At 40.0% G+C, this 16,867-nt stretch overlaps 1 protein-coding gene across 1 annotated transcript in view; it reads right to left on the bottom strand.

Annotated features, from left to right (window-relative positions):
- The window catches only part of LOC136863901 (dynein beta chain, ciliary-like), a 5,220,903-nt gene that overhangs the window by 4,115,873 nt on the left and 1,088,163 nt on the right, over positions 1-16,867 (bottom strand). The window contains exon 15 of the mRNA XM_068226514.1: positions 2,843-2,961. Within this exon, the coding sequence (XP_068082615.1) occupies positions 2,843-2,961 (119 nt within the window). The remainder of the gene's footprint in view (positions 1-2,842; positions 2,962-16,867) is intronic.

The raw sequence follows: 16,867 nt of genomic DNA, 5'->3' as shown, positions 1-16,867 counted from the left end.
ATCTATTGAATAACTTCATGATCAAATACCCTTCAAATTTACGTGTCCTAGACTTATTTAGCGCGTGACTGAATACAGTAGAATTCACTGTGTAGCACTAATATATTATTTCATCCTCTTGCATCACGTTAAAAATTACAGTCGACTGGGGTAATTTGAATCTCAAGGGCCGGAGGAAACGTTCAATTAAGGGAGAGTTAAAAATAATAAAAGTTCAAATAACTAAGTGGGAGGGAGCAAGAAATTCAAGCAAACAAACTTTTGGTTATAATTCGTGTTTCTCATTTGACACCTTTCTTACAATTATACACAAATATTCATTTTGAAAAATCCGTAATTTTCTTTTGAGTGAGCGACTTCCATCTATTATTGTCCAATGAAATTGGTGAGAGCTGATAAGAAACCTTCTCTCGTGTCTGTTCTTAGGGTGCAGGAGCGTAGGTTAGTGCCTCGCTCAATTGGCGGTTGATCTTCCTCGTCCTCATCCAGAGAGGCCAAATCCAATGGTTGGGGCTCCGTGGACACCGATCTCATCGTCAACTGGAACATAATCCTCAAAAGTAAAGTTCCCACCTTAAGTCATAATTCGTAATTTTTGTAGCTCTGATGACTATTCTACCTTTTCCGGTTTGTTTAAAACCGCTCTTTCTCAAGCAGTTACAAAGGGTGGTAGGGTTGACATTTTTCGAGGCCTTATCAGTCATAACTCTTATGTACGCCTTCTCTTATTTTTCAAATCCTATGCAGCACATGAGAAAAAAAATTCTCTGCGGTAGAGCTTTTTAACATTTCGAATAATGCCTTGGTCCAGTCTTGATGTCGTGCGGGGTGGAATAATAATTTTACGTAGTGCAAGTGTGGTGGGTTATTATGCACGGTGTAGTTCTACAAAAAGAGTTCGCTGTTAACCGATTTCAGCCATTCATTAAAAACTCTGTCTCGTCTATGTTTTCTGTTTCACCGAAAACTTGTGGGCAGCTAATTTATTCCTTTGTAACACCGTGGTTCTTATAATGAGTGGTTTCAAGGAATGTTATTCTCAGTTGGCAGAGATTTCGTCTTTGGCCACTACCATTGAAACGTTCATAAATCCATCCGGAATTATCCACGCTCGCGCTCTCTCCGCAGAAAAGACGTGACAATTCCTTATATCCTCTACACTGACGAATCCACTGCAGCAAGCACTCCTCAAGAAGGGGAAATGTGACTTTTTTAAATCGCACTTGGAGCACTTCCGTTGGTGCGATATTTGAAGAACTGTTTGGCGACATATCTCTTTTTCTTTGCCCATCTTGAAGCACACGCTTTTTCACTTATGGAAAGCGACTTGCTCTTTCTTGAACTCATTTAGATCCTTGAAAATTACACAAATTAGATATAACTGTACGGTAACACGTTGAAAAAATACTGCGAACTCACTCGTACATCTCATTATCGATGTAAACAAACGACAGGTCTGTAATCACCGACTTCAAATTCGATGAGTAATATGCCGTTCCCGCAACTTCAAATCACCGAAGGGACCAAATAACATTCATTTTCAATTTTTCGAGTATTTTTAAAGGGACAGGGAAAACCTTCAAATTGTCGAAAGATTCAAATTAATTGGTGGTAAATTATCGAGTGTCGACCGTGTCGTGAAGAATATAACCTAAAAATTATTTCTGCAACTACCATATGCAAAAATTTGGGCTAATCGATCAATCCCATTTATTTAATTGTATGTTGAGCGCCCTATAGAACGATTATTATCACTCTTTAACGGATGCATTCATCATCCAATACGAGCTCATTAAAATCAATCTACAAATCATCTTCCTGCGAAAAATTCATGAAGATGGTCATGATCCCATAGCTTTTATTCCGCCGGTTCAGTTGAGCACTAATTCGCTCAATAGGAAAATTATCAACAAAATGTTTCACTTATAAACTCCAAACACTTTCATAGGTAATGTTTTTCCCGACTTAAAATTTGAAGTTATCCAAATTTATTATTAAATCCCTCATTCTAATGCTAAATGTCTTCAAAGTAAGATGATGACAGGAAATGCATGAGGAAACCTAAGTTCAATACAATTTATTACATTTCAGAAATCATATCGTCATATAACAAGGTTGCACAGACATTCACTCTTCTACTCTCACCTAAATAAAGATTGAAGCGAAGTGAACGCTAAACTACGTCTAAATCATAGTAAATATTATTTCTACAAGGAAGATCGTACTATATTCTATTCAAATGAAGGAAATAAAATTTGTAGATGGCAATCATTTCTTCGGTCAGTCGTTCACATCTCTTGATACTGCACTTCATAGCTCAGGCCGTGTAATAATTTCACCACACAAATTGAGGTGTTTGACCCATGCTGGAGGCCTCTGCAGCGTATAATATGTTCCCTTTCAAGTGTACATCGAAATACCTTAGTGTTTCCCCAAATGTTCTTCAGATTATCGACGCGCTTTGTCAATTAAAAGTGGCTTGCAGACTGAACGCTGAAGGGCATGAAAGTGCAAAACTTAGATGTACGTATATATTTTCCCCTCAAATACACATCTCTTCAAATCATGCTTGGTATCACTGCCAAACTGGAAGCAGTACATTGCCGAAATAGTTAACTCGAAGAGCGTCTCCAATATATTTGCTTACCTGGTGATTATCACATGGCTACAACGAAATTATTTTAGTGGACTTAGTAATTCCCGCAGACAACGATTTCTACGATATAACGTAAATTGTAGACAACAATGTCTCAAGTATTACACACGTAGTATGTTCAGAGATGATAATTCCAGACATCATTCAGAACGGTCACATTTATTCTTACTAAGAAGGGTGTTGTACCTGGTGAGTTCCAGTTTAGTTTAGTTTGGCCTTTTTCAATCAGCAGATCGATCTCATCCACTTTGTCTTTAATTAGTTGAAATTCTACTGCCGCTGTAGTATGTATTACCTTGTTGTACCTGGGGAAAAGCAAACATCAATTACATTTTTAGGTCATAAATGCATGCATATTTCATATATTTTAGTTCATATAAATCAAGCCCTAAGGGTCTAATATTACACTATCCACTTGATGCCGTTTAAGTTGAGCCTGAGTGCAAATATCTTGGCAGCCATGTCAAAGAAAATCAGAAATAATGCTTTCTAAAAGCTTACATGCAACATATATCAAAATTACTGGCCTATAAATTTAGCTTTACGTCTGTTACCCTTTCCTTACAAGCAGAGCATACTATTAGAACTTTCTATTTGTTGGGCTTATCTCCTCGAAAACACTAGTCAAATAAGTACTTCAGATATACTACTTTATCCCAACATACTCCCTTTAGTATATCCCAGAAATCTTATCAATTCGAGCTGCTTGTTTAGTTTTCAAATTTTGTATCTCATTGTAAATCTCTTTGATATCGTAGATAAATTTTAATACTTCTTTAGCAATGGTCACCTCCTCTATCTGAACATCTGCTGACTCAACGCGTCTGCCTCTTCTGAACTCTCAGATATACACTATACTCCCGTTGTTAATAAATGATTCCAGAAATATCCTTATGGGAACCTGTTTCTGCTTTAGAACGCCTGTACTGTCCCCTTATATAAACCACAAAGGTAACATGCCCCAAACTACTCAGCTGATCACAGGTGTGCTCAGTACGTGCTGAATAAATTCATATCTAACTTAAATGACACCTTTTATTTTTGTGATGGCAAAACACAGATTGAGTAGTATGGTCAAGACAAGGAAACTACAATTACAAATATTGCTAGGCAGACCACAACGTAAGGTTGAAGAAATCTTTTTCAATAAAGACAAGATATTAAATAGAATAAACCCATCACGTTTTACATGTATGGAATTAAACTTCTAAAGTTTCGGGAAAGTTCATCCTGAATAAGAAAAACAAGCAATTTTTATCGCTAACCGTATCGCTTTTGTGGAAGGTCCTGCAATAACTGTACAGAAGAGACGAGAGGCGAGTTAAAATATACACAACTCCAGCTGGAATGGAAAAACAAGTAAGAATGAAGCCCCCATACAACGAAATCATTTCTCAACACACATGAGAGTATAGAACACTCACATGTAGTCACACAAATTAAACATGCATTTTTCATTTCGATGAAGTCTAAAAAAACTCCGTGGGATTCAAATAGAATAAAATGCAATCTCTGTCATTAAAACGCAAACTCCGTAATTTAATATATGTTACTCAAGAACATTTCGGTCATGGATACAAAAATAAATCACACTAACTATTAACTCATAATTACATGACACAAATTACACCCTTCACATAATTCCTCACTGAAATCGGACGACTAAAATCTGGATTCTAGCACTAATGAATTACCAAATGTAACAAAATCTAACACATGGGTAAAACACACAATCGGACGCTTCAAATACATAAATCTCCCTGGTAGACAAAATAATTACCTTCAACATACATCGAGGAGTAACAGCTTGAAGATCCTGCTCAGGTAACCTAATACTCAAGTGAATACATGACACACTGGCTCAAACGCTGCACAACAACATTCTGCCCATAAGTAAACCCGCCTCCATTAAGCTGGCTTTCATTTAAGAAGAATCTTTCTTTTCATCGCACCATAAAGTGACTCAACGGCCTATATCTCTTAAGCTGGCACTCAATGAATGACGCGTAGGATCTTCCCAGACTCTCGTTAAGTACCGTTCTATTATTTATTTATTTATTTATTTATTTATTTATTTATTTATTTATTTATTTATTTATTTATTTATTTATTATGGCTTCTTTCATGTGGCGAAGTTAGGACACACGGTCCTCTCTTACACTTAACCACAATACAACAAATAATATTAAGGTTGCCTATTACTAATTATACTAATTATACTATTTCCTAAATTAAGCTTAAGTTACACACCCACACAATATGCAGCTTATTAGCTCGCTACTTCAATCCTCTTTTTATCTCACACAGACACTTTCACATACTTATCAACTATCCTTACGTTTATATTATATAAAACTAACAGAAACAATTTTTAATTTTACAATTACCAATCACACGCACACAATACACACTTCAATCGGTAACTCTCAACAGGAAGTCTCGGCAAGATATTTTAAATTTGGGTAAAGAGTCAATGCCCCTGACACTTACTGGCAGGGAATTCCAAAGCCTGGAACCGGTCACAATAGAAGATTTATTATACACAGAAAAGTGGTGAAGAGGAATAGCTAGAGTGGAGCCCGAGCGAGTGTTACGGTTTTGGAAGGAAGAGAGGAAGTGAAGTTTAGATTAAATATACTGGGGGGAGTTACTATACGGAAGTTTGTGTATTAATACAAGTATATGACATTCACGTCCCTTATCAGGTTTTTACTAGTGCAGTGCTTGATTGTAAAGAGTAATAAGCACATCATACCTTAGGTTGAAATGAATCTAATGCAACAATTCATAATACGCTGCAGTTTCCTGGTTTGTTCTTTAGTAGCATCTACCAAGATAACAACACAGTAGTCAAGGATAGGATGAATTAGGGTCTGTGTTATTTTTTGCCGCATATTTAGTGGTATAATGTCTTTATTTAATTTCAGTGGGTGCAGAGTAGCAAACACCTTCTGACCTACGTTTTTGATATGTTTTGCCCAATTTAGAGTTTCAGTGATAGTCACCCCAAGATTTCTCACTGTTTTACTGTACGGGATTGTGCTATTATTTATTTGTAGAGGAGGAATGATCGAATCATTGATCTTGTGTAGGAGCTTCTGGGAACCAACAATGAGGGGTATGAGGGAGGAGTTGGAAAGTTTGAGGGAGGGAGGTAATTAGGATTCTCACAGAAGACAGGAAGGAAGATAGGACTCCCTCAAGCAATGTACAGGTTACTGTAGGTGTACAAGAGGGAGGGGAAGGAAAGGGAGGAGTTGTAGAAGACAGGTTGTCTAATGTTCTAAGGGGAAGGAGATGGCAGGCTAAGGGCTCTATTCAGGATCAGAATTCAGGACAGGTGTCTGTGCGAAATCGGTACGGGTCACTCCAGGTAGAACAACAGAGGGAAGATGAGGGACAGGGAACTGCTGCTGAGATGTGTGGAAGTAGGAGGAAGGGAAAAGGTAGGAAAGGAAAATGTAGAGTAGAGGATAGGAAAAGACAGGTGGAACAGGGTCATGGGAAGGAGAAAGGGGAGGAGGAAGTAGCTTCTGCAGCTATCAGGAAAAATAGGGCTGACCAGGAGGGGAGGGGATCAAACGAGGTGGGTAGGATTGAGGCTCTGGTCATGAGGGATTCCATCGTTAGACACGTGGGGAAAGTGTGTGGAGGAAAGGGTACCAGGAATTAGGTTGAGGCAGATGTTGAGGAAAGTAGAAGAGAGGGAGGAGGGGAAGGAGAAGGTGGTAGTGTTTCACGTTGGTACCAACAACGTAAGGCAAGCTGATATAAGTACCAACATAGTTGGAGATGTGTGGGATCTGGTAAATGCAGCACGGGTGAAGTTTAAGAAAGCGGAGATTGTTATTAGTGGAATACTGTGTAGAAGGGATACTGACTGGAGGGTGATTGGGGATTTAAATGAGACTATGGAGTGGGTATGTGGGAAACTGGGAGTGAAATTTCTAGATCTTAATGGGTGGGTAGGAGATAGGGATCTGCGCTCAGATGGCCTTCATTTAAACCGCAGTGGTACGTATAAGTTAGGAAATTTGTTTGGAAGAGTAATAGGGAGGTACATTCAGGGAATATACGTATTTTAAAACTTGCCCTATTATAACACATTCACTCATTGTCACTGATTCTGTGCGACAAGGTAATGGCCACATAAAATCTTTCTTTCTTGCTAGCTCCGCAGTGTAACCCGAGGGAAAGGTCTGACTCATCGACTATGTAACCCACTTTTCTAAAAATGTAACTTCTGCCGGCTAATGTAAAAATTTCTTAAAATCTTTAACTGTAAATCGGAGTAGAGAGTGATGTACCCTCTCGAGACCCCTTCATCTTGGTTTGAGATGCCACGTTTTCGTTTCTTCAATGTATTGAGGTGATTTCCATGCGTGCTACCTCAGTAGTTTAGGAATAGCCCCTGTTTCGTCAGGCAAGCTCCCTATAGGTTTAAAATTTTTTTGGAGGTCAGTCTTCGACTCCATTCAAATTGTACTCGGGCCGTTTACTTAACCTGTTCCTTTTCTCTAAGACCCAGTTTTTTGGGTACTAGATACCTCTGTGTAATTAGATTTTTATTTTTGAACAGTGCCTTGTGTAGGCTTGGAAAACTGAGAGCACGTTAGCTCTTTTTCAAGTGTTGTTAAAGTGCATCTGGGAGGCCAGATATTGCAAGTGCTCCATACATTAGGGGATTTCTGCCCTTGTATTAATTTGTGCTCTTTCGTAAATTTGAGCTAGGAGATCAGGAAAAGTAAAGTGAGGGCTTGAAGCCCACGACCTGTTTATACCACTAATCTTGTCTTTCCTAGACTTGTTTAGTGATCGCAACTTGTACCTGTAAAAATTGTTAAGCTTAAGATGTTTAAAAATATAACCTACAGTTAAAGTTTCAAAATTTCATTCTTGACATTGCATTTAGACCCATTCATCAAGGCACTTCCCTTCACCTCTGCGATCCGCAAATACCACGGAACAAGTGGTAGCAGGGCGTCGTTGAATGGGTCTCAATAAAGCCCCTTTTGACGGCTAAACATAGAATCCGTTTCGAACTCTAAGAATTATCTCAGTCGCTGAAAATTTCTTTTCTTCCTATTCCAATTTTGTAAATTTCTTTCATCATGTACGGCCCTGGCGAAGTCCTCCATCCCGGCTACTTGCGCAAGGAGGAATTGATTTATGAATTACTTATTAGGTATGTTCAATCTGGAGGCACTGGTGCGGCAGATACAACCAAGCTTAAAGAGTATCCCAACTTTGGGAGAGAAGGATATTGATGAGGCTCTCTCCACTAACACCGACAACACCACCGAGTTAGCATCCGTAGTTAGTTTTTTGAAGTGAGTGATCTATCTCCCAATCAACTTAAGAGAGTACAGGCAATATTTTTTTCACTTTGACAATAGAGTTAGAGACCTATTGTCTCTCAAGTTAAAAGAAGACCAATCCAAGGAGGCTAGTAACCTTGTTGAACACCTGTCTGAATTGTCAAATAAAGTTCTTCAATTGTTGACTGAGGCAGCTACGCCCAAAAATGACCTAGCCCCTGCGATAAACATCGTAAGTGCGGAGGTTTCTACCAAGAATGTAGAAAGCAGAAAATCTGCAGCTACGCAACAAAATTCTGCCCCAATAGGAAATGAACCAGAGCGTCGGACAACCATTCCACCATTCTTTTTAAATGCTGTCTCTGAAGCTTCTTCACCCCCTAGGCCGTTACCTGCTATGTCACCTGGGTTCAGTAGCTTGCCTCACCCTTTGGCTATGTTGCTGAGGGGAATCTCTAAGTTTTCTATTAATTCCACTAGTAGTATAATACAGGGATTCGGCCGCCTCCTCCCGCGGGAAATCTGAATTCTGGCGGGAAATTTGAATTTTGGCGGGAGATTTGAATTTGTAAACAAAGCCACGTGCTTTTGGACAGCTGTCATCGACAACAACGCATCGCTAACCTCACTGCTGCCATCTTGACGGGCCTAAACATCAGTAGTGCCAACTTAACCTAACTAGCGCGAGGTAAACAAAGCCACGTGTTTTTGACAGACAACAACGCATCGCTAACCTCAGTACTGCCATCTTGACGGGCCTAAACCTCAGTAGTACCAACTTAACATCCCTAGTGCGAGGTAAACAAAGCCACGTGTTTTTGACAGCCACGTGCTTTTTGACAGACAACAACGCATCGCTAACCTCAGTACTGCCATCTTGACGGGCCTAAACCTCAGTAGTACCAACTTAACCTAATTAGCATGTGGTAAACAAAGCCACGTGCTTTTTGACAGCTGTCATCCGCCATCTTTAAACTAGAGAGCACTGTGCTGCCCTCTTTAACGTAGTAGATGTAAAATTCGTCACCTGTCATCGGCAGTGCTGCCATCTTGGCGGGCCTAAACCTTAGTGCTACCAACTTAACCTCACTAGCGTGAGATAAACAAATCCACGTGCAGATGTCATCCGCCATCTTTAATCCATAGAGCACCGTGCTGCCCTCTTTAGCTACTTACCTTAGAAATGTGGTACGTCACAGCTGTCATCCGCCATCTTGCCTCGCAAACCTCAGTGCTGCACTCTTTAGCTTGAAATGTAGTGGCGGAAAATTCCACGTGCTCTTGTTTGGAAACAAATCCACGTGCAGCTGTCAACCACCATCTTGAATCCAGAGAGCACCGTGCTGCCCTCTTTAGCTACTTACCTTTGAAATGTGGTACGTAACAGCTGTCATCCGCCATCTTGCATCACGAACCTCAGTGCTGTACTCTTTACCTAGATACCTTTGAAATGTGGTGGCGGCAAATTCCACGTGCTCTTGTTTAGTAAACAAAGCCACGTGCTTTTTTGACAGCTGTCGTCCGCCATCTCTAATCAATAGAGCACTGTGCTGCGGGTAATTTCGTCAGCTGTCATCCGCCATCTTTAATCCACAGAGCACCGTGCTGCTCTCTGTAGTAGCGGGTAATTTGAAAAGTTCTGTTAGCTGTCATCCGCCATCTTTAATCAAGAAAGCACCGTGTTGCCATCTTTAGTTGAACTGTGGTGGCGGCAAATCTCACGTGCTCTTGTTTAGTAAACAAACTCACGCGCTTTTTGTCAGCTGTCATCCGCCATCTTACATCGCAAACCTCAGTGCTACACTCTTTAGTTGAAAAATGGTGGCGGATAATTTAAAAAGAAAAATTCTACAGCAGCCATCTCTCGACGCTAATTGCACAAGATGGTGGCTATACATGACTCCTTAAAGGTGCTTATGCGAGATGATCGCTATACATAGTTTCTTATGAGACTCCCTTGGGATGCTTGCGCAAGATGGCGGTTATACAAGGCTCCTTATGAGACACCCTAGGGATGCTTGCGCAAAATGGTGGTTGCTCTTATGAGGCGGCTTAAGAATCCTTGCATAAGATGGCTAGAAACGCCCCCCACCCCTAAGGATGGTTGCGCAAGATGGCGGACGCAAGATGGCGGTTATACATAGCTCCATATGAGACAGCCAGTACTCGATACAACATGTGATCAGAACATTGATTGATATGTTCAGAACACAAAATAAGTGATCCAGACTAGAATCGAACACTGTACTCGATGTCATTAACTTCAACATGTGATTAAAACATTGTTTGGTGTGTTCAGAACACTACATAAGTAGAATCGAACGCTGTACAACATGTAAGGTGATACCTATGTTCTAAGAAGTTCAGATTGAAACATAACAAGACTAGAATTGAACACTGCCCTCGATGTCGTTAACCTTAACATGTGAACAGAACATTGATTGATGAGTTCAGATCACTAAACAAGTAGAACCGAACACTGTACAACATGTTAGGGGATACCTTTGTTCTAAGAAAATTAGATTGAAACATAACAAGACAAGAATCGAACACTGCACTCCATGTCGTTAACCTTAACTTGTGATCAGAACATTGATTGATGTGTTCAGATCACTAAACAAGTAGAACCGAACACTGTACAACATGTTAGGGGATACCTTTGTTCTAAGAAGATCAGATTGAAACATAACAAGACTAGAATTGAACACAGCACTCGATATCGTTAACCTTAACATGTGATCAGAACATTGATTGATGTGTTCAGATCACTAAACAAGTAGAACCGAACACTGTACAACATGTTAGGGGATACCTTTGTTCTAAGAAGATCAGATTGAAACATAACAAGACTAGAATTGAACACTGCACTCGATGCAACATGTGATCAGAACATTGATTGATGTGTTCAGATCACTAAACAAGTAGAACCGAACACTGTACAACATGTTAGGGGATACCTTTGTTCTACGAAAATTAGATTGAAACATAACAAGACTAGAATCGAACACTGCACTCGATGTCGTTAACCTTAACATGTGATCCGATACAACATGTTAGGGGTTACCTTTGTTCTAAAAAATTAGTTTGAAGCATAGCAAGACTAGAATCGAACACTGTAAGAACATTGTTTGATGTGTTCAGAGCAAACGTACAACTTCAATGATTTACCTAGTGTAAAACACACACTGTGCACATATCGCATAGCTATCTCGCCTATCACTTGCCTAGTATGAAAATCAAAAACACACTGTGCACATATCGCATAGCTAACTAGGCAACACTTCAAATGATTTGCTTAGTACGAAAATAAAAAATGTATACCGCGTAGCTAACTCGTTCATCGCACTGCTAAGACGCTTAGTAATTGCGATTACACTGATACATCTCATACGAAAATCAAGAAAGCACACTGCGTAGCCAACTCGCTCGGGTCACTCGCTTAGTAATTGCAACACGACTAGAACCCTGATACACACACGGATAAGAATGTTGCGAGATACTACATAATTACATGTTTTTTTTTTAATATTGGGGGGTGAAAGATCATAAATTATATGTACACATGTTGTCTCCTCCAAGTTGTAAGACGAAATAAACGCAGTACTGCGAGTTTCCGCTCTAGCTGGCGAACGGAAGTAGCATGATATCTCAGCAAAAAAAATAAGCGTGAGCTTGCAAGTCAGACACAATGATGGATACCGCGATTCAAATCCTGGCAACTTATGCCGTCAGGAAGGGCATCTGGCGAGCATCTAGCTGTAAATCCCCGATTCTCATGTTAGAAAGAACAACTTGTTGTAAAACATTCTTAATCCCAGTTCTTTGACGTCAGGGAGGGCAACCGATCGAAAACAATAGTGTATGATGTAAGAGGCTAGATACTGCCAGTTTTGCGTCAGGAAGGGCTACTAGTCCTAAAACAAATTCTTCTGATTTAAAATCTTAGTTTTGCGTCAGGAAGGGCATCCGGCTGTAAAACAATAGTTTATGGTAGAGCGATTTAAAATCTAAGAAGAGCATCTAGCTGTAAATCCCCGATTCTCGTGTTAGAAGTTGAAAAACAGATTCTTAATCCGAGTTCTTTGACGTCAGGAAGGGCAACCGGTCGAAAACAATAGTGTATGATGTAAGAGGCTAGATACTGCCAGTTATGCGTCAGGAAGGGCAACTAGTCTTAAAACAAATTCTTGCGATTTAAAATCTTAGTTTTGCGTCAGGAAGGGCATCCGGCTGTAAAACAATAGTTCGTGATACAGTGATTTAAAATCTAAGAAGAGCATCTAGCTGTAAAACCCTGATTCTCGTGTTAGAAGTTGTAAAACAGATTCTTAATCCGAGTTCTTTGACGTCAGGAAGGGCAGCCGGTCGAAAACAATAGTGTATGATGTAAGAGGTTAGATACTGCCAGTTTTGCGTCTGGAAGGGCAACTAGTCTTAAAACAAATTCTTGCGATTTAAAATCTTAGTTTTGCGTCAGGAAGGCCATCCGGCTGTAAAACAATAGTTCACGATACAGCGATTTAAAATCTAAGAAGTGCATCTAGCTGTAAAACCCCGATTCTCGTGTTAGAAGTTGTAAAAGAGATTCTTAATCCAAGTTCTTTGACGTCAGGAAGGGCAACCGGTCGAAAACAATAGTGTATGATGTAAGAGGCTAGATACTGATAGTTTTGCGTCAGGAAGGGCAACTAGTCTTAAAACAAATTCTTGCGATTTAAAATCTTAGTTTTGCGTCAGGAAGGGCATCCGGCTGTAGAACAATACTTCGCGATACAGCGATTTAAAATCTAAGAAGAGCATCTAGCTGTAAATCCCCGATTCTCGTGTTAGAAATTGTAAAACATTCTTAATCCTAGTTCTTTGACGTCAGGAAGGGCAACCGGTCGAAAACAATAGTGTATGATGTAAGAGGCTAGATACTGCCAGTTTTGCGTCAGGAAAGGCAACTAGTCTTAAAACAAATTCTTGCGATTTAAAATCTTAGTTTTGCGTCAGGAAGGGCATCCGGCTGTAAAACAATAGTTCACGATACAGCGATTTAAAATCTAAGAAGTGCATCTAGCTGTAAATCCCCGATTCTCGTGTTAGAAGTTGTAAAACATACTTAATCCTAGTTCTTTGACGTCAGGAAGGGCAACCGGTCGAAAACAATAGTGTATGATGTAAGAGGCTAGATATTGCCAGTTTTGCGTCAGGAAGGGCAACTAGTCTTAATACAAATTCTTGCGATATAAAATCTTAGTTTTGTGTCAGGAAGGCCATCCGGCTGTAAAACAATAGTTCACGATACAGCGATTTATAATCTAAGAAGTGCATCTAGCTGTAAAACCCCGATTCTCGTGTTAGAAGTTGTAAAAGAGATTCTTAATCCAAGTTCTTTGACGTCAGGAAGGGCAACCGGTCGAAAACAATAGTGTATGATGTAAGAGGCTAGATACTGCCAGTTTTGCATCAGGAAGGGCAACTAGTCTTACAACTAATTCTTGCGATTTAAAATCTTTGTTTTGCGTCAGGAAGGGCATCCGGCTGTAAAACAATAGTTCGTGGTACAGCGATTTAATATCTAAGAAGAGCATCTAGCTGTAAAACCCGTGTTGAGTGTGATTCATTTGTCGGATGGGGGTGATCCTACTGTTGCATATTACATTCTCAGGTAGTTTCGAGGGCGTGCAAAGAGCCAGCATTAAGTAAGGGTTGTTGATGGGGACGTTAAACCTTGTGCAGACTCCTTCGAAAATAATTGTGAGTACAAGATCTTGATAGTGATTCATCTGTCGGATGGAGGTGATAAGCTGTGTGCAGGCTGAGGGCGTGCAAAAAGCCAGCATTAAGTAAGGGCTGTTGATGGGGGTGTTAAACCTTGTGCAGGCTTCCCCGAAACTGATTGTGAGTACAAGATTGTTGAGGGTGATTCATTTGTCGGATGGAGGCGTTAAGCTGTGTGCAGGCTTCTTCGCTAGGAGTAGGCTATGTGCTGGCACCGAGTTTTACCCTCTCCCTACGGTAGTATATTACATTCTTAGGCAGTATCGAGGGTGTGCAAAAAAAGCTAGTATTAAGTAAGGGCTGTTGATAGAAGGGTGTTAAAACTTGTACAGGCTCCTTCAACAGGAGTAGCCTACATGCCGGCGCCGTGCAGGCTCTTTCTATAGGAGGGGGGCTATATGCTAGCACTGTGTGTGTTTTAACCTCTCCGTACAATCATGATAATTTATGTTAGGAGCTTACACGGGCTACGTGAGTTACAAGTCGCTCATCAGCATGCAGTGTCTTCGTTCAAGGTTAGTGTAGCCGGAAGCCGAGTGTACAATTTCAGCCAACACATGCATTCCTCACTCGCTCTGAATGACTGCGCCGATACAACTTCAAAGATAGTGTTCTATGCAGTAGAACAAAAAATGTAACCCATAACCCGTTCATAAAGCTTAAAACTGTAAATGTTTGAAGCTCCTGTTTTTACAGCTAGATGTGGTTCCTAACGTAGCAGGGCCGGGATTAAAAATATGTTTTAAAGCCGAGTGCCTCCTCCTGACGCAGGAGTTTAAATCGCAAGAATTTGTTTTACGACCGGTTGCCCTTCCTGACGCGAGATTTTAAATCACAAGAATCCCTTTTACAACAGGATGCCCTTCTAGGATTTTAAAAAGCAGTATCTAGCCTCTTACATCATACGCTATTGTTTTCGACCGGTTGCCCTTCCTGACGTCAAATAACTTGGATTAAGTATCCCTTTTACAACTAGATGTTCTTTTTAACACGAGAATCGGGGTTTTACAGCTAGATGCACTTCTTAGATTTTAAATCGCTGTATCACGAACTATTGTTTTACAGCCGGATGCCCTTCCTGACGCAAAACTAAGATTTTAAATCGCAAGAATTTGTTTTAAGACTAGTTGCCCTTCCTGATGCAAAACTGGCAGTATGTAGCCTCTTACATCATACGCTATTGTTTTCGACCGGTTGCCCTTCCTGACGTCAAAGAAGTTGGATTAAGAATCTCTTTTACAACTTCTAACACGAGAATCGGGTTTTTTTGCAGCTAGGTGCACTTCTTAGATTTTAAATCGCTGTATCGTGAACTATTGTTTTACAGCCGGATGGCCTTCCTGACACAAAACTAAGATTTTAAATCGCAAGAATTTGTTTTAAGACTAGTTGCCCTTCCTGACGCAAAACTGACAGTATCTAACCTCTTACATTATACACTCTTGTTTTCGACCGGTTGCCCTTCCTGACGTCAAAGAACTCGGATTAAGAATCTGTTTTACAACTTCTAACACGAGAATCAGGGTTTTACAGCTAGATGCTCTTCTTAGATTTTAAATCACTGTATCACGAACTATTGTTTTACAGCCGGATGCCCTTCCTGACGCAAAACTAAGATTTTAAATCGCAAGAATTTGTTTTAAGACTAGTTGCCGTTCCTGACACAAAACTGGCAGTATCTAGCCTCTTACATCATACACTATTGTTTTTCACCGGTTGCTCTTCCTGACGTCAAAGAACTAGGATTAAGAATGTTTTACAACAAGTTGTTCTTTCTAACAGGATAATCGTGGATTTACAGGTAGATGCTCGCCGGATGCCCTTCCTGACGGCATAAGTTGCCAGGATTTGAATCGCGGTATCCATCATCGTGTCTGACTTGCAAGCTCACGCGTATTTTTTTGCTGAGATATCATGCTACTTCCGTTCGCCAGCTATAGCGGAAACTCGCAGTACTGCGTTTATTTCGTCTTACAACTTCGAGGAGACAACATGTGTACATATAATTTATGATCTTTCACCCCCAAGATTTTTTTAAAAAACATGTAAGTATGTAGTATCTCGCAACATTCTTATCCGTGTGTGTATCAAGGTTCTAGTCGTGTTGCAATTACTAAGCGAGTGACCCGAGCGAGTTGGCTACGCAGTGTGCCTTCTTGCTTTTCATATGACATATATCAGTGTATTTGCAATTACTAGGCGTCTTAGCAGTGCGATGAACGAGTTAGCTACGCGGTATAGATTTTTTATTTTCGTAGTAAGCAAATCATTTGAAGTGTTGCCGAGTTAGCTATGCGATATGTGCACAGTGTGTTTTTGATTTTCATACTAGGCAAGTGATAGGCGAGATAGCTATGCGATATGAGCACAGTGTGTGTTTTACACTAGGTAAATCATTGAAGTTGTACTTTTGCTCTGAACACATCAAACAATGTTCTTACAGTGTTCGATTCTAGTCTTGCGATGCTTCAATCTAATTTTCTTAGAACAAAGGTATCCCTAACATGTTGTATCGGATCACATGTTAAGGTTAACGACATCGAGTGCAGTGTTCGATTCTAGTCTTGTTATGTTTCAATCTAATTTTCGTAGAACAAAGGTATCCCCTAACATGTTGTACAGTGTTCGGTTCTACTTGTTTAGTGATCTGAACACATCAATCAATGTTCTGATCACATGTTGCATCGAGTGCAGTGTTCAATTCTAGTCTTGTTATGTTCCAATCTGATCTTCTTAGAACAAAGGTATCCCCTAACATGTTGTACAGTGTTCGGTTCTACTTGTTTAGTGATCTGAACACATCAATCAATGTTCTGATCACATGTTAAGATTAACGATATCGAGTGCTGTGTTCAATTCTAGTCTTGTTATGTTTCAATCTGATCTTCTTAGAACAAAGGTATCCCCTAACATGTTGTACAGTGTTCGGTTCTACTTGTTTAGTGATCTGAACACATCAATCAATGTTCTGTTCACATGTTAAGGTTAACGACATCGAGTGCAGTGTTCAATTCTAGTCTTGTTATGTTTCAATCTGATCTTCTTAGAACAAAGGTATCCCCTAACATGTTGTACAGCGTTCGATTCTACTTATGTAGTGTTCTGAACACGCCAAACAATGTTTTAA

The sequence above is a fragment of the Anabrus simplex genome, chromosome 2, assembly GCF_040414725.1.
Source record: "Anabrus simplex isolate iqAnaSimp1 chromosome 2, ASM4041472v1, whole genome shotgun sequence".
Classification (NCBI taxonomy): Eukaryota; Metazoa; Arthropoda; class Insecta; order Orthoptera; family Tettigoniidae; genus Anabrus; species Anabrus simplex.
The sequence above is the reverse complement of the archived record's forward strand: the minus strand, read 5'-3'. Positions and strand labels throughout refer to the sequence as shown.